Consider the following 22,765-nt stretch of genomic DNA (forward strand, 5'->3'; position numbering starts at 1 on the left):
AGCTTTAATTGTTTTTCGCTCTCCTCCTCAGACTCTCTTCTCTGCCCACGTTCGGCCTCAGCCAGTCCGCTCACCCTGTGCGCCCACCAGCCTCATCACCGCTGCTCTGACCGCTGGAGAGTGACGTCCAGCACACCGGACATCACCCAGCGCCAGCGTCGACGGAGCTCCACGCCCGTATGTCTGGCTTATTATTAATGTTACACGCATCAGATGTATTCACCATTCACAGCCAAGTATAGTCACAGTCTTCAGAAAGTTAAAACAGGCCTCGAAAGTGAACTTCACACTATCAAAAGCCTCATAATAAGTTGGCCCTTCTTCAGTGTAGCTAAATAACCATAAAATCTACAACAGCTGATTCTGGTTTTGTAAGTAGATTTATTATTTACCTCACACTGAGTCTGAGTGAACAAGTAATGGTGCGATTATTATATTGTTCTTGAGAAGCTATTGCCAAGACAACGAATCTTGAACACAGACCAGGTTTCCAGTTTTCCATTGTTTCCTCGCACTTTGATGTACATGTGATGAGCATTTTTGTTTGAGATGCTATTCCATTTCTATCCTTTTGTCAAACAGATGGACAAAAACAAGAAAGAAAAGAAAGACAAAGAGCGGGAGAATGAGAAGGAAAAAAGTGCCATCACTAAAGAGAAGGTGCTGAAGAAGAGACAGTCTCTACCCAGTATGAGACACAGACCTGATCCAAGGTAGGACATGCACTGCGTTTCCTTGGTTCACATATTTTTTTTTACTTCAAGGTCAGTTCAGTTTTGAATCTGTCACCTCATTTAAATGTGATCAATTAAAAAAAGGAGGGGGCTTTGGTTTACCAACTTTTCAGTTTGATGCATCAGTGACATAAAAATTCCAACCTTTTCTAAATATCTTTCTCCTGTTTCATTGTAGATTAAATGAATTAGCTACATATTTTAAAAATACATTACTTTACATACCATAAGCAGCTTTTTAAAAGTCTGAACTAGGATAATCTGCATTTATACACTCTATAGTAAATCCCCATCCCCTGACCTGCAGCTTATTTCTGGTCAATGACTGGGTTAGTCAGGTCATTTGTGTTTATGTCTGCACGCCACTGACTTCATATTTCATGCACTGCTTGTGCCTATGCATTGAGTGTAAGCCTAGGAATTTACCCTCTAAGCCCAAGGCCACAGAATAAATGACATCCATGACAGAAGGGATGAAATAGAAGAAAAAAAATAAAGTTCTTTTGACTCAATAAAAAGGCAACAAAGAGCTTGGCAGAGCTGCCAGAGCCAGAGGTCTAAAGGAAAAAGAAATTCAGCATAATGGATGTTTCCCCTCCAAGTGTTGAATTGCTGGGATGCTGACTGATAATGTACTTTAAGGGATGATGCAATGTTTGAGTGCTCTGTCTGCTGTGAACCTGTTTGCTGAAGTCAGGTTTCTTCAGGACATGTGCCATTTTAGACTGAGATTTCAGCCCAGATCTAAAATGAATGAACTTGGTTTAAAAGCATTAGAGGATCATTGCTGACATCATTTCCCATCAGTTTGACATTTTCCCCCTGTGTTTATCTTTGCTCCAGCCCTAGTCCTTTATCAAGACAACGGCCTGCATCCCCAGCCACACCCAAGGGCAGAACAGCCTCTCCCAGCCCTGCTGCTTCCCCCAAGCCTCCGTCAACACGCGGGAGCCCGTCGACTCCTAAGGGCCGCCCCAAAAGAGCCCGGACCCCTGCCAGGATAGACCATCGGACCTCCTCCCCTGTCCCGCTTGAGAGAGTGAAGGAGCCTCGTAGGGCCGCCACCCCAGAGGAGAGAAAGAGTGAGTACCACAAGGGGTGATGATAAAGATCCTTGCAGGCTAGACTGGATTTGAAATAGTACATGTTAGCATTTTATTTCTTATGCATAGTCAGTTATTGTTTTTTTTCCCAGTAAGACAAACTTTGTGACAAAATCCTTCTTGCTCTTATTAAAAATGAGCATAAAGGTACATTCATGTCACATAATGACAACTGAGCCAACTTTATCCATTGAAGTACAGTTGAAAGTTCTATTTTTTTCAATTTTCTGTAGTGCTGTTCTGGTAATTGTCAATTTTGTTTTGTCATCATTTGATATTCAACATTCATTCATCATTTGATATTCAATATGACATCATATTGAATTTCCCTTCTGGGATGAATAAAGTATTTTTCATTTCATTCATTTTCATTCATTCATTTCATTTGTCAACTGCGTTTAAACCAACTGCTTGAGATAAGATACAGTGCATCTGGATTTCGGGTAGCTTCCCGTCATGGCAGTATGTTTATGATTTCCTTACATTCCCAAACATTTCTCGTCTGCCTGAGTCCCTTCTTCTGATTGGACAGAATAATAAATCTAATGGAAAAAGTGACTGAGCCACTGGAAAATCTGTATTTCTTTCAAGTCGCATTTGGCAAAGATTACATCAGGCGTAATTAGCCGTGAAAACAAAGCGTGCACACTCAGTGAGCCACACACAGCTCCATGGTCTATGTCTGCTCACACAGCGCTAAGAGGCCGGACTAATCAGCCTTAATTATGTAATTACTGAGTTCTTCAGCTCAAGCTATGACTGTTTGAAATTTCCATTTGTGCTGGGGACAGAATGTTTGACGATGCATGCAAAGAGAGAAGTCTGCATCAATAACGATCAAACCTTTTGAGAAAGGACCACCTCAAAATTAACAAGAAGCACCAACAGTCACAGTACAGGTTGGTTAATGTTTGCTGTCTGTCCTCTGCAATCCTGTTTAGGTTCCCCTGTGGTTCCTGCCATCGTCGTATCCTCAGGAGCTGCCACAGCTCATACGTCAAGCACACCAGTGACAACCAGTGCCACTTCTTCCTCACCTGAGCCAGTCCAGTCGACAGCTTCTGTCCGTGCAGTGTCCCCTGCCCCCTCCCCGTCTGCCAAGCCCATGGCCGGCACCAACGACCCGGAGGAGGCCGCTCGCATCCTGGCCGAGAAACGCCGGCAGGCTCGTGAGCAGAGGGAGAGAGAGGAGCAGGAACGCCGCGAACAGGAGGAGAAGGAGAGGTCAGCTGTTTTTTTTTTTTTTTTTTAAATGTGTCTCAAACCAGAGAAGGTCAGCGCAATGCAAACCTTCCATAGTCAAAGAACTGTCAAGTTCTTTTACTGTCTAAGAGGAGAAAGGAATTTTAAATGTGTCTACGGATGACAGTAATTCCCAAGTGGTCTATACTCCCACTGTGTTTTTATTTTTTACATAGACAGTGCTCTTTTTTTTCTGCTGGCAGCTATGTCAGGAATTGTACAGATCATGAAGAGGAATTAATATTAAAGTACACATTTGCCCCTAGATAATATGATAATCTAACCCATGCTGACAGTTTTTTTCAAAAGTAATGATTCTTGTAATGTCATGCGATGGCTCATGTGGAATCTGCTGCTGTAGCTGTTTAAAGCTGCAAAACAAGTTTCACAGAGGACATTTCGCTATTTTCCACATAAACAATCAAAAAAAAAAGACTAATCAGGAAGGCTCCATGTGTTCTCATGAGCCTGAATGAGCCTTCACTTGTCACGGGCCGCGATGTGGAAGCATCAGAAGTTTGAGAGGCTGTCAACCAGTTCTGACCACAGGAAGTCACTATTTACAGCCTGCGAGCTGATGTGATCTCTCGTTGGCGTACGTTATGCCAGTTGTTTCCATTTCCATACATAGTTTGGTTTTGTTTTGCTTTCGCTTCAATGTCAACTCAGCAGAGGGAAGTATAAACTAAAGAGGAAACGTCCTGTCAGGAGACTAATTTCCATTTTAACATTGTTTACCACGTTCAAAGCCCTTGGCATATGATTTTGTGGGGGGGAAAAAAAAATCTTATTCTAACCTTGTTCCCAAATTATTTAGAATCCTCAGAGAGGAGCGAATTGCGAGGGAGGCAGAGGAAAGACGACGCAGGGAGGAGGAGGCCCGAGCCATGGCCGAGGAGCAGCGGAGGAGGGATGAAGCTCAGCGGCTGCAGGAGGAGAAGGAGGCTGAGGAGAGAGCCAAAGCCGAGCAGGAGGAGAACCTTCGCCTGCAGAAACAGGTATTCTGACCGTCAGCTCTAACTTGGATATAGAGGGTGTTATGTGTTGCACTAAACAGGTGCGGATCGTCACATAAGCATCAAACACCAATGTGATTATCGCCTTTTGAGTAAAGGTCAGGAGACACGCATGCAACCTTACACTAGTCATATTTGATATGAGGCTTGTCATAAAGCCCCAGCCCAGTATTGTTTTGTTTCATTGTCAATGATATGTTTACACTAAAGACAAATATTAATCTAGGATTGTGAGCGGGTAGCCACAATGACTGTCTCTCTTTCAGTTTGCCAAGTAACCTGAGTGAGCGATGTTGACGTATCCTGTCTTTGTGTTTGTTTCTGCACAGATTGAAGCTTGATAAGTAGAAACAGATTTCCAATAAACCCTCAAATGTGGCTATTCATTAGAGTATTTGTTCATTCTGGAGACTTGTGACGTGATTAACTGTAGCTCTGCCTTATCTATACAAATTATGTGTTATCAGCCCTTATGCTTTGCCACCCCCTTGTGGTGTGTCACAGAAGTGGCACTTTTGAGTGGCTGAAGACGATCCGTTATAGTTATGCAAAGGCTTATATATTGTGTTTTACTCTGAGCGGTCCTCACGAGGCTGTAAATGTCCAAAATAGATCTTTTTGGCTCAAAGGTACAGAAAATGTCCCCTTTGTGGCTGTAAACAATAATTGCAGGGAGCAACCACACCCTTGTTACGTAAAAGGCATGTTATTTTGGCAGAGGTTTTTTTTCCCCCCTTTCTGCCGGCATTAAAATTGTGGTTGGGTTCTCGCCTGTGTGTGTTTTTCAGAAAGAAGAGGCTGAGGCTAAAGCCCGAGAAGAGGCGGAGAAGCAGCGTTTGGAGAGGGAGAAACACTTCCAGAAGGAGGAGCAGGAGAGGCTGGAGAGGAAAAAGGTAGGGCATTGGATCTGTCCTCCCATCATTGTTCTTTCAGCCAGGTTTTAGAGTCACCCATGTCAAAACAGAACGGCACAGTTGTGAATTATGAAAGTAGAAGTAGAAGACATTTTGGGGATAAAAATAGCCTTCATGCCTCGAGACACTGACTGATGTGAGAGGAGAAAATGTTCCAGTTGTGCTCTCACGGCATACATCTCAGAGTAACACAAAATCAATTCTGTAGGCCATTTACTAAAGCTCTCCTCCCTCAGCGGCGGTGTTATATTCTGAGATACATTCACTCTGTGGTCTGCCTTTTGACATGACAAAGGCAGGCTTGGAAGTTGAGTCCCTCAAACCAAGATTAATGATGTTTTTGGCTTATCCTGGATTGGCTGTCTGCATGCCACGATTTAATAGGGTTTAGAATGTGTGCGAGCGTGAAGCTATATATAAACACTAATAATGGCGAGCTCGCTGTGCCAGTCATCTGTGTGTGGATTTGAGCAGATCTTTGCACATGCGAGCTGATATGTGTGCACTCTGCGACCATCTACTCAAGTATACCACCCACATCAACTCACGCCTCTGTATGCTAGCTAAGCCTTTCCTTCCCTCTCCTCATCTTCTCTCCATGTGTGAAAGGGTCTTATCTACACATGCCAGGCCTGGCTCAGCCAGTCAGAGTCTGGCTCAGTGCAGGAATAAACCCACAAGAACAGCACGTCCTCTGCCCCAAAGTCACAGTCACACTGTACAACACACTCTTACCGTCTTATACCAAAACCAACTGACCTGCTCTCGTTATCACTTCAACAAAGCACAGGTGGTTAAAAGCAACCTAATAGACAAACAAAATCTTTAGTCCTGAAGCAGACGTTTTGTAACTAAACTAGATGCCAAAGCCATGGGTGTGCGGCCGTCCATGAATAATCTTAGATCTTAAAAATGCCTCACTTTTATGAGTGGCAGCTGCTGGGGTCTAGCTGTCCCAGGCTCGCCGTGTCCTCAAATGAAGGTCGCATCTTGTATCAAACTTCTGTGCATACAAATTAGCCAGACGGGAGTGAAATGTATTTCAGAACTGTACCACGGTCCTGCCCTCTTTTCTCTATCCCGCTGTTCACTGTTCAACCATCATACACAGTTGTTCCAGCTGAATAAACAAGTTCCCTATTATCAACACAGCCCTCCAGCTGGACACACAGGAGCCACTGTTCCTTCCAGTATAATAGTATTTTTAAAATAAGAGATACAAATGACACAAAACCCAACTTCATTAGTGAAGAGAATTAAAGAACAGCAAAATTGAAAGCTCAGTTTCTGGTAAAACCGTCTCAAGGTGTGTGGGCCCACTCCAGCTGACTAAACCTGACCCAGTTTTTTTGGACTAAGGAAAACAAAGCTACTTTTTTTTGTGGATGTTGTAAGAATATCTTTTACTGGTACTATAAAAGCTGCCTATTTCTTAATTTTAGAGACACAAATGCACTGATCCTTTAATATACTTGTGTCCACCTTCATAGAACAAAATGTACAGAAAATACAAAAGCTGTACAAAAACATAAACGGAACAAGCAAATGTCGGTAATCCGTTTTTACCGGTGAATATAAAAGGTTGCCCTAAAACGCTAGCTTTATACAAATGGCACAATGTCACAGATGACAGGAGAAACACAAGCTGTTGGCGAGCTGGATGCTGGCTTATCATTTAGAGCCATAGCCAGACACTTCACAACTCAACCCTTTGTCATCTTAAGAAATTGTTTCAGACAGCATGGCACGACAGACGATCTGCCACATGACGCTTTGGATGATCGTGTCTCACAGCGTGACCCCAAAATGTGCACCTACTTTGCCAAACCCTTCAGGAAGAGAGGGATTAGATTCCATAAGCCTGCACTGACAACATCATTTACTGATTTCTGGTGTCTCGATCTGCCCATTGTTGTTTTCAGTGTAATGTGTCCTCGGTTGACATCCATTGTTTTGTAGAGATGCCTTGTGTTGGAACAAAAACTACAGCCCTATGTTAAAAGTAAATGGATAGAATTATCTCTTGCTGCTTTCATATTACTGTTCCGTATAGATTGTGGTTATTGGTATTTTCTTCTATGCAACATTTTCCCTAATTTATTCCTTTTTTTTTTACTATTTCAGCGTCTGGAGGAGATCATGAAGAGGACACGCAAAACAGATGGCGGTGACAAGGTACATGTGTTCTTCAGTTTTTCACCAAGACAAGAAACCAGATCTCAGCTTCCCAGTAGAAGTGACTGATATTATCTCTTACTTTTACAGAAAGAGACAAAGTCCTCCCCACTTGCACATGTCAATGACAAACAGGCAGAGAGCAGCAAAGGTAAGCAGAACATCAGAGTGGACTCATCTGCCTTTTAGAAAACCTCTTCAGGTGATGGAAGAAAAAGGATTACACATTATGAGCATTTAATCTGCAGAAGTCATTTTGGATAATTGGCGTAACTGATCACTATTGAAGTGTTGTCTGGGAAGGGTTGTAAAACAAAGTGGATGATTTGTGCAGGTTTTCGGAATCAACTCAAAGACTCGTACTGCTTCAGTGAACAAATTCACAAACACTACCTACTGAATTTTAGATCATGCCTGACTCATTCATTGCAGATATTGCACTTTGCTTATCACACTAATTTTCACTGATGTCTCATTGCACATAAATGTGCTTCTACTCTTTGTTATCTCACACATATGTCTACTAAACAAAGGCGCATTTGATGTGTGTTCGTCCTCGGTTCCCATGGGAGTCGAATTCACAGTGAATCACTTTGTATAAAAGGGTTATTAGATTATATCACTGCCTCATATCCTGACCAGCTGGAGTTGTTCTACTCTGTTGAATAGGACCCATGTGTGCTTACTTGTTGTCCAGTCCCTGGGACTGAGGAGTGGAGAGGAAGAGCAGGCTTATGGCTACAGCCTGCAGCAGTTAACATTTATTTTTAAAACACATAATAAAACAAGGATATGTAATGTTGCACAGCTCTCAGGTATGCCTACCTGCTATTATGCACTCATTTTCTCAATACTTTATACACAAGTAATTTGAGAAGCATCAGCTTTGGCTTCCATGTCATACATGATAGACGAGTAAGATGAAGCTAATCGATGTAGTCTTCAAGAAATTCTGTTTATTTCAGAGTTCCCAGTGCAGGAAGACATTAGTCAGCCACTGATGTGGTCGGAGGCCTGGTAGGCATGCCTCCACTTTAGTCAGGGGTGTGGAAATCTGTCTTAACCACAGCCATGTCCTTAGTTAAGCTCTGTATGGGTGTGTTGGTGTGTGTGTGTGGTGGGGGTGGGGGTGACTATGCAGAAGGATGCCCCAAAAAAATTTGGCATCGCTTTTCTACCGATTAAAGTTACCCTGACACAGCTGAAGAATGATTATGAATGGTATTTGTCACCCTGTGGTTGACCATGCAAGGTAGGGTGGGATGTTGAATGTATGTGGTCACACTCGTTTACACGGTTATTGCAGGCAATGACTGTTTTACTTTGCTTCCTCCAGCATCTGCTGACTATCAGCCAAAGCCAGAGGTCAACCTGCCCAACAATAAGACAGAAAATGGACAGACCAATGTCACGGAAAGGTAATACTGAAACTCCTTTTTTTCTTTCTGCTCACACTGATGCAAGACCACCGTGAATAGTATAAAACTTGTGTGCCAGAAAACCAAGCTGGAAGTTGACTACCAATCAAGTCTGCAGAATGCTCGCATTGTTGTAAACCTCAACGGAAAACACAAGGAGCCCCAAATTTCAGACCCAGAGTAAACAGTTGTAACACCGGGAGAACGATTCGGTTTCTGAAAATGTTTACTCTTTGTATTCGAACACGCTTCTTGGGGTAGGTTTAAAATGACTCCTGTAATTGGACAGTGGCGGAATGACTCACTTGTTGTATGACTCATTCTGATCCATCATAACTATAACCACATTGTGCTTTGTGTCTCCCTCTCTAGCAGCCACTCGGTCCAAGTGGTTAATGGGGTCCAGCCTGTGAGACATGAAAATGGTCTGTGCACTAAAGGAGATTCTGCCCACTTCGAAGACATCATCCATCTCACAAATCACGGCAACACCACTAATGGAGCCCGGGATAAGTCTGAGACCAGCATGGCCACCGAGCCCATCCTCTCTTTCGAAAGCGACGAGTCATTCATGAAAAAGGCAGGCCCCATGAAGCCTCAGCATGTTGCAGGTACACAGTGCTCGAAAACACAAAAGAAAAGACCACAATGCAAACCTTGTAAAGTAAACAAACATGGTGGCAACGACTTTTCACTTAGAGCAGGCTAAAATTAACCACGGACATATAATCAGAGTAGAGGAAAGGAAGTATAAAAGCGACAAACGTGGGCTGTTCAGACAGCGAGTTGCACAACTGGTGGGCTTGTCCTAAAAACAGCTTTGTAATGTGGTGTGTTGGTGGAGAGAACAGGAGAGTCTTGCCTGTTGGGAGTTTCTTTCTGTCTAATAATTCACTTGCACATCAACTGATTTATTAGATTTGGGTAGTTAAAATATCAAAGATCAAGGTCACTGGGACCTCACAAACACTTTTCCGGCCATAACTCAGAAATTCTCTTGCTAATTCACACAAACTTTTAATGTCTAGTGGGATAGAATGATGAAGAAATGACAGACGTGATGACAGACATGGATGTAAACTGCACCTTGACTGGTTGGAGAAGGCACACAGAAAGCAGTCATTTTAATTGTATTATGTTTTATTTTTTGTACAGATTAAGCAAAACAAGATGTGTGTGGTAGGTAGTTTCTTTTTTCAAACCCTTTTAGATAGACACATGCTGGATGTTTCCCCCTGATCCCACTCTTTGTGCTAGGCTAAGCTAAGTTGTAGCTTCTATTGAAGCAGCAACAACATATTGGAGAAAATGCAAGAACGACAAATTCAAAGTGAGGTTAGTAAGGTCCCATTTTGCCTGTAGTCCAATGTAAGATAAAGCATGTTCATTTATCGCTACAAGAAGTTAAAAATCCAAGATAACGCCTGATAAACCTGAACAAGTGAAGCCCAGAGTGTCAATGCAGTCACTGGCTTTGCTTCCTTATTGGTCCCTAGAAAAATATTTGCAGTCATGGTTCATCTGCGATGAGCTGGTTTTACAATTGGCCAAGTTCACATGCCCCAATCAAGACTACAATACAGGGTACAATATAGGTATGGCTGCTGAAACTTGGTATTGAACAGTATTAAAGACAGTAGTGCTGATAAGCTTGACTGGTTCTGCTTTCAGGTTATGAAGAAATGAGGAAATTAGATTTCCGACTTATTATTGCTACACAACTGGTATCTTACACTTTTTATCTCTTTGACTCTGTTCCTAATTTGCAATTACATTAAAACTGTAGTGCATTTTTGCTATTTCAAATTCAGAAAAGAGTTTTATCTCTGAGCCTGTGTGCGAGCAAAGAGGACTGTTGTTCTCCTGCAAGCACTGAGGGCTAAATATTCAAAAGTGTGGTTACACGTCCCAATCAGTGCTGACAGAGTTTGTTGTTGCATCACATACAGACAAAGAAATGCAGTTTTCAGCTGCATAGCTCATAGTTCAACTCTCCTTTTGTCAAGTGTGTGTATAGTTAGCACCTACAATGAGTTAAATAAATGATGTGAACATGGGTTAATGATTTAGTATCCATTAGTCAGCTGATTAGACCTGAGATTGATTCCAAAACCATGGGTAGGGACCTGCAGGGATCAACTATGGTCCATTATTGCTAATAAATTGATATTGATAAGCAGTATCAGTGCAAACAGTAATACACCACAGCTAGTGCTGTTGTCCTTGGCATGATGCAGCTATGAAGCTGAACCTAACGTGCAGGTCATCACCCCAGTGAAAGTGAGCACCCCCCAAGGAGAGGAAGGTGTGTCAGGGAGAGTCCACTTACACTCACAAAAGGGTGGAGATGGGATATGAAGGAAATAGCGTAGGGACGGGTGAAGAGATGCAGGGTGTCTGTATACTGTTGACAGCTTTTATTCAGCAGCCTCACTGACTTGGGCCTGGACCCAGTGAGGAATTCCTAGAATGGCAGAGGCGATGAGGAGACCCTATCCACAAGTGCTTCACTGCCAAGGGTTGGAAACAGGACTCCAGAGCAATTAAGCACCATATAACCCCCTCACTCGTTCCCCTCCCGGCAGCAACGTCAGCAGCACCCTACTCTCCCCCCTCCCTAGAGCTGGAGCTTAACCTTCACCTGTTAGCCTGAAGACAAGCCAGCGATGATGAATATGATGCAAAGCAAACAAAGAACAATCACCCTGGCTAGCCCTCTAATGCCTCATTTTAATGAATGTTTTAATGTCTTCATTTTATCACCACCCTGTCAGTCTCGCTTATTATTTTCACTCATGTAAACCTGAATATGTGAGATGACTTTGACCTGGCAGAATTTAGGCGGAGGGTAATGATAGGTAATATTAATAGGCTAGACTCACCTAATGTTACAGGATAACTCCACAGGTCTATATATTTCCCAGGAGCTATTTGATGGTCCTTGGTCTCACATGTGGCATTGTCTGTCAAATAATTCAGTGTTTTACAGGCTGGCTGTATTTGACTATGACATGCTTTTCCCTTGACTCTCGTGGCCTTTTTATTTGCCCCGTGTAAACAAGACAGTAAAGGTTTATGGGTTTTGCCCCCTACGTGTTCAGCATCGTTTTGTATTTAGTATTGTCAACAGGTCGAAGGTTTACAGACCACGCCATTACTCAGTCCAGCGAGGCTAACCCTCTACTAGCTCTGTTTTTTTTCTATTCCCATGTATTCGTTCATTTTGTACGGCTCTTCTTCTTTCAGACCCTTAACCCGTCACTCTGTCTGTTTCACAGAGGTCCTGTGACATATTCCAGTGTTGAAGTGCTCATCGCCTTAGGCCACCAACCTTTCCCAGCCCTGCCAACGCTCGCATGGCGAGCCCTGTGACCTGTGCCAATCAACAACCTCCTTCTAAGCTCTGTACAGCAAACGTGCTTTTCTCTGAAGATGAAGTGGGCCACAGAAGACGACGACAAAGCACCAGGACACATGCGACAAACAAGACGGGATGAAAGGTGTTGCTGCATGCAACAGAGGTGCATCAGTGTTATCATTTGTAAAGATCTTTGTGGCACCGATTCCGTGCACCTTATTACTTAACAGTATCATCCTTTGTACATGACAGTACAGCTGAGTAATTATTATGTTACGCTGAAAAAAAAAAAGAACTGTTTGTTTTCTTTGTTCTTTAGTTATTTAACTGAAAGAGAAATATAAAAGACTGGGTACATCTTTGTGAATAATGTAAATGAACTTTGTGTGTTGGACAGAGGAAGGGTCTGTGGATTAAAGTCGTATGAAAGGGAGCCATTTGATGCTACTCTGCCATGAGTAGGTCTTCTAAATAAAACCCAGGTAGTATGCATCCTGGTTTGTATAAAGCTACCTGTAACAGTTTTTTGTAAAATTGAGCTGAGAAATTAAAAGAATTGAATTGTAAGTTCACGAGGAACAGTTTCCCACTGAGTGTAAACATACTGTCTGTTCATACTGAAACCTCATCTATGATTGATTGTATGCAGAACTGGATGTAATAATGAGTGTGCAACCTTTAAAGATTATGAAACCAGAAGTCATCTAAGGTCAAATCTCTATAAGCAGGGATTTGCTTCACTATTTAACAGTTGAAACTGTTTTTTTTGTTTTTTCCACACGTAGCAGCATGGCTCAGTTTTCTCTCATTTGCGTTGAGATTCTGTGGACTCAGAGGTATTTGAAATGCTGATGCGTGTATATGCTATAAATATATTTTGATGTGCATTGTAAGGTCAGTGGGAGTATTTTAAGTCTTATTAAAGACAAGCGGTCCAGTCTGTGGTCTCCTCATCCTTTCTGTCTGGAAGAAATGTGGATTTGATGTATGCAGGCATTATTTGTGAGATGCCTGAGAGCAACACAGATGTTCTGAATCTGAATGCGAAACGTTCTCAGGTTCATTAATCTGAAACAGGCAGAAATTGATTATCATTTGTTATTAATTTTGACAGCTTGGGAAGGTTTTGTACTTTAATTTGCTTTGTTTACTCCTGAGGCTCAATTGCAGTGACGTTTGAGGGGAAATACCTATTCCCACTGAAAGTCGTGAACGAGGCTGCATGCTAACCACAGGAAAACAGACTTGGAGGTGGTACCAAAAGTCCTTACACTTGATGTAAAACGCATGTGAGTTGGCTCAGCTGTCCCTTTCAGTTTGGGTCTCCTTTTACAAAGTCCCCACAGGGGGTACATGACACTCTTATTTGCTGCGCCCCTATCGCTGTATTCCAGGGGCGAGCAGGCCTGGCACATTATGTTTCCAGCCTTCTGGCTGCCGAAGTGCATTACAGACACGATTTATGTCTCCTTCTTCCAAACGCGAAGACATGCCGCACTGATCGTCATGTAAAACTTGTGATTTAAATGTCTCAAAGCTGATATGAAAAATAACTATTGTGGAGTCCAGTAGAACTTGGGACCACAGTTTGTTGAACCTGTCATCCAAAGGCAGTGTTTTACCTCCCAGTGGGCGACATAAAAATGTATCACCATGTGTTAGAAAGATCTAAAAGATAGAAAAGAAAAAGATAAATCATTAAGAGGTATGCATGTGACCAGAAGTTTTACAGTTACTGAGATCTGTTCATTTAAAGCGGCTACCATGATGAAAAATGTCTGTTTTCATTGGAAAAAGTGCTTCTCTTACAGCGTTATTATTCCTGCAATTTAGCCCTCAATCAACTAAATACTGGCAAAATCTCCTGTTTTTGCTAAACTTATTTTCCAGTTACAGCTGCATCACTGCTTTGAAAGCTTTCAAATATTGAAGCACCAATGATACCAAAAGATTTACAACAGACAGCGCTTCATACAGCTTAAATCTGCAGCAGGCTGTTGGCTTTCCAAGCGTCCTTGAGCAACATGTAAACTCCTCCCGACACATAGGTGTGAGTTTCGACAACATGATCTCAATTATTCGATAGGTTGCCACTGCAGTTGTTCACATGTGAGGCTGCTGTTAAAAGCTGTATTCATCAACCCCACAAGAGGGTGCAGCGCTGCAGCATGGAGGTGATGGACAACATATTAGATTTCTCTCAATTCATGCCTTGAGGTTTATTGCAAGTGTCAAAAGTGGGGAATGAACTGAAATTTCCCCTGTAATAAAACTCACATAGCTTTTATTTTTTTAAAGTTAATGTTTCTGGAGGTTCGGTACAGTTGATCTGTTAGTCAGTGCCTGGTAACGTGTAATAATTCTCAGAGGGGGCTTGAGGATTAGTGGGCACTATTTTTAGGGAGGTGTCAGCAAGGCAGTGCACAGTTACAGGGTGAGCAGTGCCAAGTTTCAAAATAAATTCTCACAGAATGAGGGGCGAAAAAAAAATTCAGGTGTTAAATCTGTGGATGAGAAGGGTGTTCCAAAAGCCATGGATGGTGGATGAAAAAAAAAAAGGAGCTTTCTGCTACTTAAGGGTGGTGGTAGTCAGTCAGATTGTCCTAGAATAGCCAGACCACCTAGTATCACAGATCCCCTCCCGCCAGCCCCCCTCACTACCACCATCACACCGCGCTCATGCCACTTTGATTGATGGGTGTATTATCTCCTCGGCCTGCAAGTGTGCTGAAGAGGTGAGGCGTCACAATTCTGACTCTATTCTTACTCTCGCCCCCCCACCGGGATGAATAACTTCTTGTTAAGATTTGAAAAAACAAAACAAAAAAAAAACCGTACTCGAGTCATGTGTGGACTTTAGAGGTATGTTGTCAAACCTTTGTGGTAAAGCTGCCCTGTGCAGAGAATGCAGCCAGCCTACTTTTGGACACACACTGACTGTTGTTTCAGTCGTAAATCTTCACACTTGAGGACTGTAAGGAATCTTGCAAATGTTTCAGAATGGCAAGTGTGTCCGCTCGGCCTCCATTTTAAACAAGAGAGGGAGGTGGGGGGGTCGGCACTAGGTCGCACCACGGTGTCCCACTCCAGATAAGACCACTGTTGCTGCAGCTATGCGTACGTCACGAGCATCAAAGCCCGTGAGCCCAACCTCTGTTTAGTGTTTATGCTCACCCCTGTCTTTATCTGCTCAGCAACAGGCCCTCTTCACAGCTGCTCTCGGATGGCAGCACATTAGTGAAAAGCCGGCACTGTTTCTCCACCGCTGACGGAGCCGTCAGAGCAGGGCAACCTCTCGACTATTATGACCAGAGATGGCAAAACTTAAGAAGGCGCCAGACCCTCGTGGGGGGCCTCGGCACCACCGACCTGCTCTCAGAGAGAACCAAGGGCCTCACATCGTATCGAGGTGGTGTCTGGGGACGGGGAGCAGCTGAGTCTAAATAGGCAGCTGCTGGATCATTGTCACAACTTGTCAGATATCGATGCTCTTTGATGAGGTCTTTCCTCCGTGTATGATGTTTCATCAAACCTCAAATATTCTAGGAGCCTGACCTCCGTGGTGCACTCCGCATTCGCATTACTGTGAACTGAGAGCATGCAGTGTTTCATTCGAGTACATGCGAACAAAAGCCTGCTCAGATAAAGTGGTAACAGATTTATTGGCCATGTAGGCATTCACTTTATGAGAGCACCTGCTTGTCAGTCAACTGGCACTGGCATTCTTTTGTTAACAGCTAATAGCAAAATCTAGGTCTGAATAACTATCTTGCTCACAAACCTTACTTTTATTGCACTGGATGTGCACCAAAACAATGCTTTGTAGTCACATTTTAAACTATGAAGACTGAAAGTACGACTCGCCACTAGTTACTTGCCTACTTATGGGTTAATAACATGGAATGAATGGACAAAAAAACCCAAGATACATCCCTGAAAACTGCGAAAATATGTGAAAGAGGAGAATGTTCAGAATTTGTATGCTAGGACATAAATTGGCTTGCAGTGCAAGAATGTTATACAGATGTAGCAGTCTTCAGCCATGCTAGCAACACTATGAGTTGAACATTAACGTCTGTACCAAATGTTATGATGATCCATACAACAGTTGTGAGACACTTCCCTTCACACATAAAGCTGTCAACCTTATTGTTCATTAGTTCATTAGACATCCTCTGGGGATGTGAAATAAACTCCAAAAACTGCAGTTCCACAAATGCCCACTTGGGGCTGGCCCCAAAAGCGATTCAATCTCCATAGACCGTCTTGTTAAAATGTCTAACTTCACAGCATAAACCTTTATACAGTCTCTTGCTAATTTCCCCACTGATGACAACTGTATGGGAGGCTTTTTTTTTTCTATAACTAAGCTACGAACTAGGACTAAATTAGACTTTAAGTTATGCATAATTAGAAGCTGCTTTGTGTGACAGGTCGCTGTCATCATAGGACAGCACACGATCCACCTCAGCTCTGCTAATGCACCACCTCTTTGCTCATTTTTGGTTTAGTCAGACGTTAGGTAGAGGTAGGCGCTGCACAGCTGGGACCACCATGAGCTTCAAAACTGCGGTTTAAGAAACCTGTGGTTGACATCAAAGAGAGTTTGTCCATCTTCATTTACAGTCCATGCTAGAGTCAGTATGATTCATCCTTTGCACACACACAGACAGACAAAAAAAATCAATAAATACAAATGAATGTCAACCTCATGGTGACACTAAAGGGAAACCCAGGGGATTGCCAAGAGGCCTCATCACCCAGAGACCACGAATGTCTACATAAAACATCTAAGCAACCTATCCGTTCGTCACAGTAGTTGACCTACCAACACCGCCTTCCTTAGAACAAGGCCGCTACAGTGGCTAGTGGCTAAAAAGTGGTGTAACAAATTACACCCCAGAGATTGCACATTTAGACAGTGACACAGGCCTAATTTCAAAGATCTGTTGTCGATTCATCTTGGAGCTGACAGTTTTGCAGCATCGCTGCCAATCAGCACACAGCGGACGAGCAGCTTCAATTTTGCCAGCTTGCAGCCTTGGTTATTTTCAGTTAAGGGGATAACTTTGAATTAATCCCCGTTGCGTACTCACTGCCAGCTACATTATGGGCCTTTGGATCACCGAGTTTTCTTTTTGTTCCATTTGAAAGGAAAACTTTAAAATGGGGCTCATGAGGAGTAACATAAGGAGCCAAATAGGTGTAAACTGGAAAGCTGATCTTCCCTGGTGTCGGATTGTTTTAGCGTTGGCTCGGTAAGGTAAGACCCCCTATATATGATTTCTCTCACTGTTGGACCACCTGGAGTGTCTCGTGTCGCTGTGAAGTATGTCCTCACTCCACTAATATGTTGTGTCTTGGTTGCTGTGACACTGTGGAACATCACAACCACAGAAGTAACCAGATGAAACCGCACCGACTTGTTTTTTTCTTTGCCATTGGGACGATCTGTCCAAGTGTTTTATTGTTTGGCGAATTTCTCATTTTTTTGAAACTACATTTGGCATTTGGATTAAATTGTAGTTTCTCACATTTTCTACTCCACAAAAGTTATGATCCTCAATTACAAGAACATAAAATACTGTTTGAAAAAAAATGACTCAACATCGCTTTGCATGATTCAGTCAATTTAGTTAAGACACTAAATCTTCTTGGTCTTTATTTACCTCGTTAGAAAAAAAAATGCACATGGAGGATTGCCATTTTAAGATCGCATTCATACATTGTCAAGGGGGGTTAATGACTTGTGTGTGCCTGTATGGCCATGAGTGTGTGTTTGCATGCGGATAAGACAGAATGATACAGAGAGAGAGAATGTGTGTGAATTTTTGTTTGCATTCCCACAATGCTGTTTGTGTGAATTTATGCGTATGTGCACATACTTGAAGGTGTTTGAAGGGTGTCTGTGTGTGTGAAAGAGGAAGCAAATGATTGTGTTTGCATGATACATGAGAACAGCCGTTGGGACCCTGGAGAGCAGAGAGAGAGCAGAAAGAAGGAGGGGGAGATGAAACTACCATCGGCCCGGCGACGGCGGCCCTGAGTTGTCAGCGCTGTCAGAGTGATAGCACTCGGTAGTGGAAGCAAAGTTTAAAAAAAAACTGTGGCACATTTCTGTTTCACATCACACTGGGCCAAAGATCAACCTCACTTAGAAAAAGTAGTGGGAGTGTTAGTGAAAAAGAGAATGAAAGTCCAAAGATATTTACATAAACTGTTGTACAGCGTGAACCTTCCCTGATGTCAAAGGGGACACCTGCATTTGAATGCTGTGAAACAACGCACTGTTGAAGCTTTAATCAAACCGAGAAAGAGCGTTACGGTTCCTTTGTAATGTTCTGCTAACGTGGTGTCACTGTTTGTTCCCACACAGGCACTGATGGCCTTCTTCAGAAGCAAAGAATTTAATAAAAAGCGCCAATGTGCTTGACAGATTTTCAGCATTCGTGCGACTACAGCAGTAAAAACTACCGAAGCAAACAAAATGCTTCTCATTGAAATCTTGCAAAGTTGCAGTTGTTTCTTTCCAATACCTAACGATTGTTTGTCTTGGGATGTGCTCCGTAAATATCCATCCATTATCTATACTCCGCTTAATCCTCACGAGGGTCATGGGGGGCTGGAGTCTATCCCAGCTGACTCAGGGCAAAGGCAGAGGACACCCTGGACAGGTCACCAGTCTATCACAGGGCCACACTTAGAGACAGACAGTTCCGTAAATATGCTTGCTCAAAATAGTTTACTGTATACTCACAAATTTATGTAAGGTAGACAATGTGGGGAAAATATCCATCTATCCATCCATTATCTATACAGCGCTTAATCGTCACTAGGGTCGCTGGAGTCTATCCCAGCTGACTCAGGGTGAAGGCAGGAGACACCCTGGACAGGTCACCAGTCTATCACAGGGCTACACTTAGAGACAGACAACCAAGCACACTCACATTCACACCTACGGACAATTTAGAATCACCAATAAACCTGCAAATTCCACGCAGAAAGACCCCGGGTGTCCTCACCGGGACACGAACCAGCGACCTTCTTGCTGCGAGGCAACAGTGCTAACCACCGATCCACCTTGCAGCCCTGAGGAAAATATGAACTTTATTATATTTCCGTTAAACTGAGCTTCTTGCTAAGCACAGGCAACAGTTACCAGCTGTGTTGCTGTGAAATGGACAGGAGGTATCCATGAATGTATGCTTTAGCTGCATTATTACATCCTAACAAACACTGAATAATCTTCTAATCATATGTATTATGGTGCTAACAAAATGTTGAGACTACCTTGGTGTCAAATTTGTCAAATAAACAAAGCATAAAAAGAAATATTTAGTTCTTTTTGAATCCACTTTTCTATAAAGCAACATTTTAATGTCCTCATTTAACATTTGTTCTCTGTTTTCCCTGCGGGTACATCAAACCCAGCTGGTTCTCACTCTGTGGAGTGGAAAGTCCCCCATTGAGCATCTTGTGCTCATCCCTGTTTTCACTCTTCTAGCTCTTTCCTTTTTCACATATGAGGGGAAGCCAGCTCGCCAGTATTGTCAACTGTCTGGGGCTTTAGCGTGCTGCTGCTGCTGCTGGGTGTGACGTGGCCTTTTACTGCAAATTTATCTCTGTGCAGATAACTCAAGATAGCTGAAGGTTTCTGGAGGCGCCTGCCGCTGACCTGCATTGTCTTTTAAATTCCAAGGGCTTCTCTTAGCTGCAGCAGCGTTGGAAATAGATTTTTTGAAGGGCATTTTAAATTCTGTATCTCACATATGAACCCTTTCACTAATTTAAAGAGCCGCAGCAATTTAATTCGAAACACATGCAAAGAAATGGAAAAAAAACGAGGAAGATATGCTGCTTGAAGCCTGAACTAAGACCACTTTGATCCTAAAAAAAGAAAAACTTCTATAAAAAACTGTTGCTGCCCCTAATATCTTGATAAGATCCTGAACAGATGGACACAATATATAGACTTACTACAATCACATGGCGTCGATCAAAAATGATGCCTGAAACATACATGCTGACATGAAAGTTTAAATGTTCCAGCTGCATGTAATCTCCTCTGAGACCACTGGTGCATAAATTTAAAGCAAGACAAAGCGTCTACAGCCATGCTGACGGCTCCGCTAACATATTCACACTGACAATGCCAAAGTGCTCATGATTAGAGGTGTAATTTTCCCCATGCTGACCATGTTAGTATGAAAATCTCTAAATAAAACAAACAGAATATTAAAGTTCATTCCTGGTTGTTAATTAAACTCCCAAAAACTAATCTTTGTAAGCAAATAAATCAAATAAATTACACACATACAGTATGTAACATTCTTCATATTTAAAAATGGACCTGTCCAGGGTGTCTCCTGCCTTCGCCTAAAGTCGGCTGAGATAGACTCCAGCCCCCCGCGGCCCTAGTGAGGATTAAGTGGCGTATAGATAATGGATGGATGGATATCTAAAAACGGTTTAGATGTCACTTGACACCGTTGCTTCCTTTAGAATGTGCGGAGCCGCTTTTCTCTCCAACCAACCCTCCACTGCTCGAGCACGCCAGCTCAAATACTGTAAAACTACGCCACGATACACAAATGAAAGTTGTAATATTGGTGTAATTCAGCCATAACATTTGTAACAGAAAGAGATTTAAAAGGAGAAAAATAACTTGGAAAGCCTCATGTGGTCAAGACTGTTTCCTTAGGTTTGGTATAAAAGGTTTTTTTTTTAACCAAAGTACTGGACAAACTGAAATGGAATTATTGATGATGATTCAATATAAATGACCATCAAAGGTATTGGAACTTTTGAACGCTGGCAACCCATCTAATCGATGTTGAGACATTTCAGTATAAAAACAGAATCGTTAACCTCATGATGCTGTTAGAGGAAAAGTCAATCAGTTAGTGGGCCACATGGTGTGGGAACAATGAATATCTGTACAGTATTTAATGACAATCAGTTGACTGGGCTGCCTAACGGACAGCTGCCATCGAGCAAAGCTGTTCGCAGGCGTGAAATGCCTCAGATGGCCACTTGGAAGAGTTGGAGCTCGTCAGTAGAGAAAAAAAGATTTTCTCAGTGAAACCTCGTTTTTTTCTCCCCCAGCACTAATTAAAAATAAACAGCAGCTGCCTACAGTACACCCACAAGGTCACAAGATCAGCTTCTGCCATCACGAAGGGGAAAAAAAACCCAACCTTTATCCTCACTTTGCATTTGAAAGTAACTTAGTAGAGGTCAGTATTTTCATAGAAACACCACAAGTGGCCCCTCAGCGGGGTTCTGACCCGGAGTCATCTGTTTGTTCTCTTGCCTCTGTCAGCACTCTGCCCCTCTGTCCCTGTGTTCTCAGATTCTCATTTTGGAGGTGTTTGTTCAGCAACATGGCAGCTGACCCAAAGTCTACACAAGTCAGCCTCTCCAGTTCCACCACGTTTACGCCAACAGCCTACATTTTGCATCGTAAAGTAGCGTCAGGTTGCGCATTGCGTAATCGCTTCGACTGGCTTCGAACTGCTTGGGTTTAAAGAGTCTTGCAGAAGGTTTTGTCTACGCGCTGATATTGCCATACAAGGAAAAAGTTACTGATGGTTGGCATCAATAAAAGCAGTCGGGGTTGGCATGGAGGGAGAGTAAGCTGGTCCTGGTTACTCAAACTTGCATAGTTCTGATCCAAAAAACCCCCTAAAACAATCAGTGTAGCCAAGATAGACAGCAGCGAGCCAGAGAACTGGTGCATGTGGACTTCACCGGGCACATATACCCACTACACATCCTGTAGTAGCATTTGGAGCTGGGTAAACAGTCAAAGCCAGGGTGCATTTTGCAAGAAGGGTTTGTCAGACATTTATGCTGATGATTGTGTTTTGCTTTGTTAAAAAAAAAAGAAAAAAGAAGGGACCAACGCAGTTTGCAAAATGTTTCCCAATGTCTGATTCAGTTGATGATGCACATTATAATGGAACACAAAGAGGAGCACAGCGTGTCCTCATGTGTGTGTGACTGTACTTCAAAAAATCAACTCCAAATGACTGAAAGCACACGAAAAGGCTCATTATAGATTATGCAAACTTGTAACATTCTCTCAGACTGGGTTTAGTGATCAGAAATAAAAACAATAACGCTTACTTTAAGCTAGGCCAGCCATTACCAAGTGACACACTTGCATGGCATTATGAATCATAGACTTAGAGGCTTTGTCAAGTACATGACACAGACATTTTATCTGGCGTGGTTCTATTTCTTAGCAAGCAGTCCAAATGATTTTATTGATGTTTACTTGTATCCTGTTAATGGATTCCCTCCTGCTGCACAAAAGAGAAAACTGTCCTCTGTTTTTTTTCTTCTCTGTTTAGAAAAGGGGAAAATGGAAAGGGGAACACCCGAACTGAAAGTCCTCTACATGTGTTCTTCATCTGGTGTGAAAAAGGCACTAAATCAGCGTTGACTTTTAAAAAAAGAAGAAGAAGAAAAAGACAATCTCAGTAGGCTGTGGGAGGATGAAAAAAAAAAACTATGAGAACAGTTGGATGGAAATTGAGATCTAGAGGTCCGGTGCCAGGATACTTCTTTATTATAGCATTCCCCTGCGAAGCCAAGCATCTTTGCACACAATGATCATAAAACGTAACTTCCCAAAGACTGGTCATGCATAATGCTTGTACAGACACACAGGAGATGTCCAACTTATGCAACATCTTGGGCTTCAGTAGCACCAAGGGGGAAATGTATAAGGTTCAGAATTGGAGGAAAACCTGACCTGTGTTGATCTGCATCTTCCTCGAAGCCAAATCTCTCCTTCGTGA

At 42.6% G+C, this 22,765-nt stretch overlaps 1 protein-coding gene across 11 annotated transcripts in view; it reads left to right on the forward strand.

Moving 5' to 3' along the window:
- Positions 1-12,900, forward strand: part of map7d1a (MAP7 domain containing 1a) — a 38,536-nt gene extending 25,636 nt beyond the window's left edge. For 8 of the 11 annotated variants that reach the window (XM_008291909.1, XM_008291913.1, XM_008291902.1 and 5 more), the window contains 11 exons: positions 32-177; positions 583-713; positions 1,578-1,816; positions 2,779-3,061; positions 3,897-4,077; positions 4,884-4,988; positions 7,134-7,184; positions 7,275-7,335; positions 8,521-8,602; positions 8,975-9,213; positions 11,881-12,900. In XM_008291909.1, the coding sequence (XP_008290131.1) occupies positions 32-177; positions 583-713; positions 1,578-1,816; positions 2,779-3,061; positions 3,897-4,077; positions 4,884-4,988; positions 7,134-7,184; positions 7,275-7,335; positions 8,521-8,602; positions 8,975-9,213; positions 11,881-11,891 (1,529 nt within the window). In that variant the 3' untranslated portion in view covers positions 11,892-12,900. The remainder of the gene's footprint in view (positions 1-31; positions 178-582; positions 714-1,577; positions 1,817-2,778; positions 3,062-3,896; positions 4,078-4,883; positions 4,989-7,133; positions 7,185-7,274; positions 7,336-8,520; positions 8,603-8,974; positions 9,214-11,880) is intronic. The other 3 variants (XM_008291903.1, XM_008291906.1, XM_008291912.1) reach the window with 1 other exon arrangement.
- The last annotated feature ends 9,865 nt before the right edge of the window (positions 12,901-22,765 follow it).

Source organism: Stegastes partitus, unplaced genomic scaffold (genome assembly GCF_000690725.1).
Source record: "Stegastes partitus isolate 25-593 unplaced genomic scaffold, Stegastes_partitus-1.0.2 Scaffold768, whole genome shotgun sequence".
Classification (NCBI taxonomy): Eukaryota; Metazoa; Chordata; class Actinopteri; family Pomacentridae; genus Stegastes; species Stegastes partitus.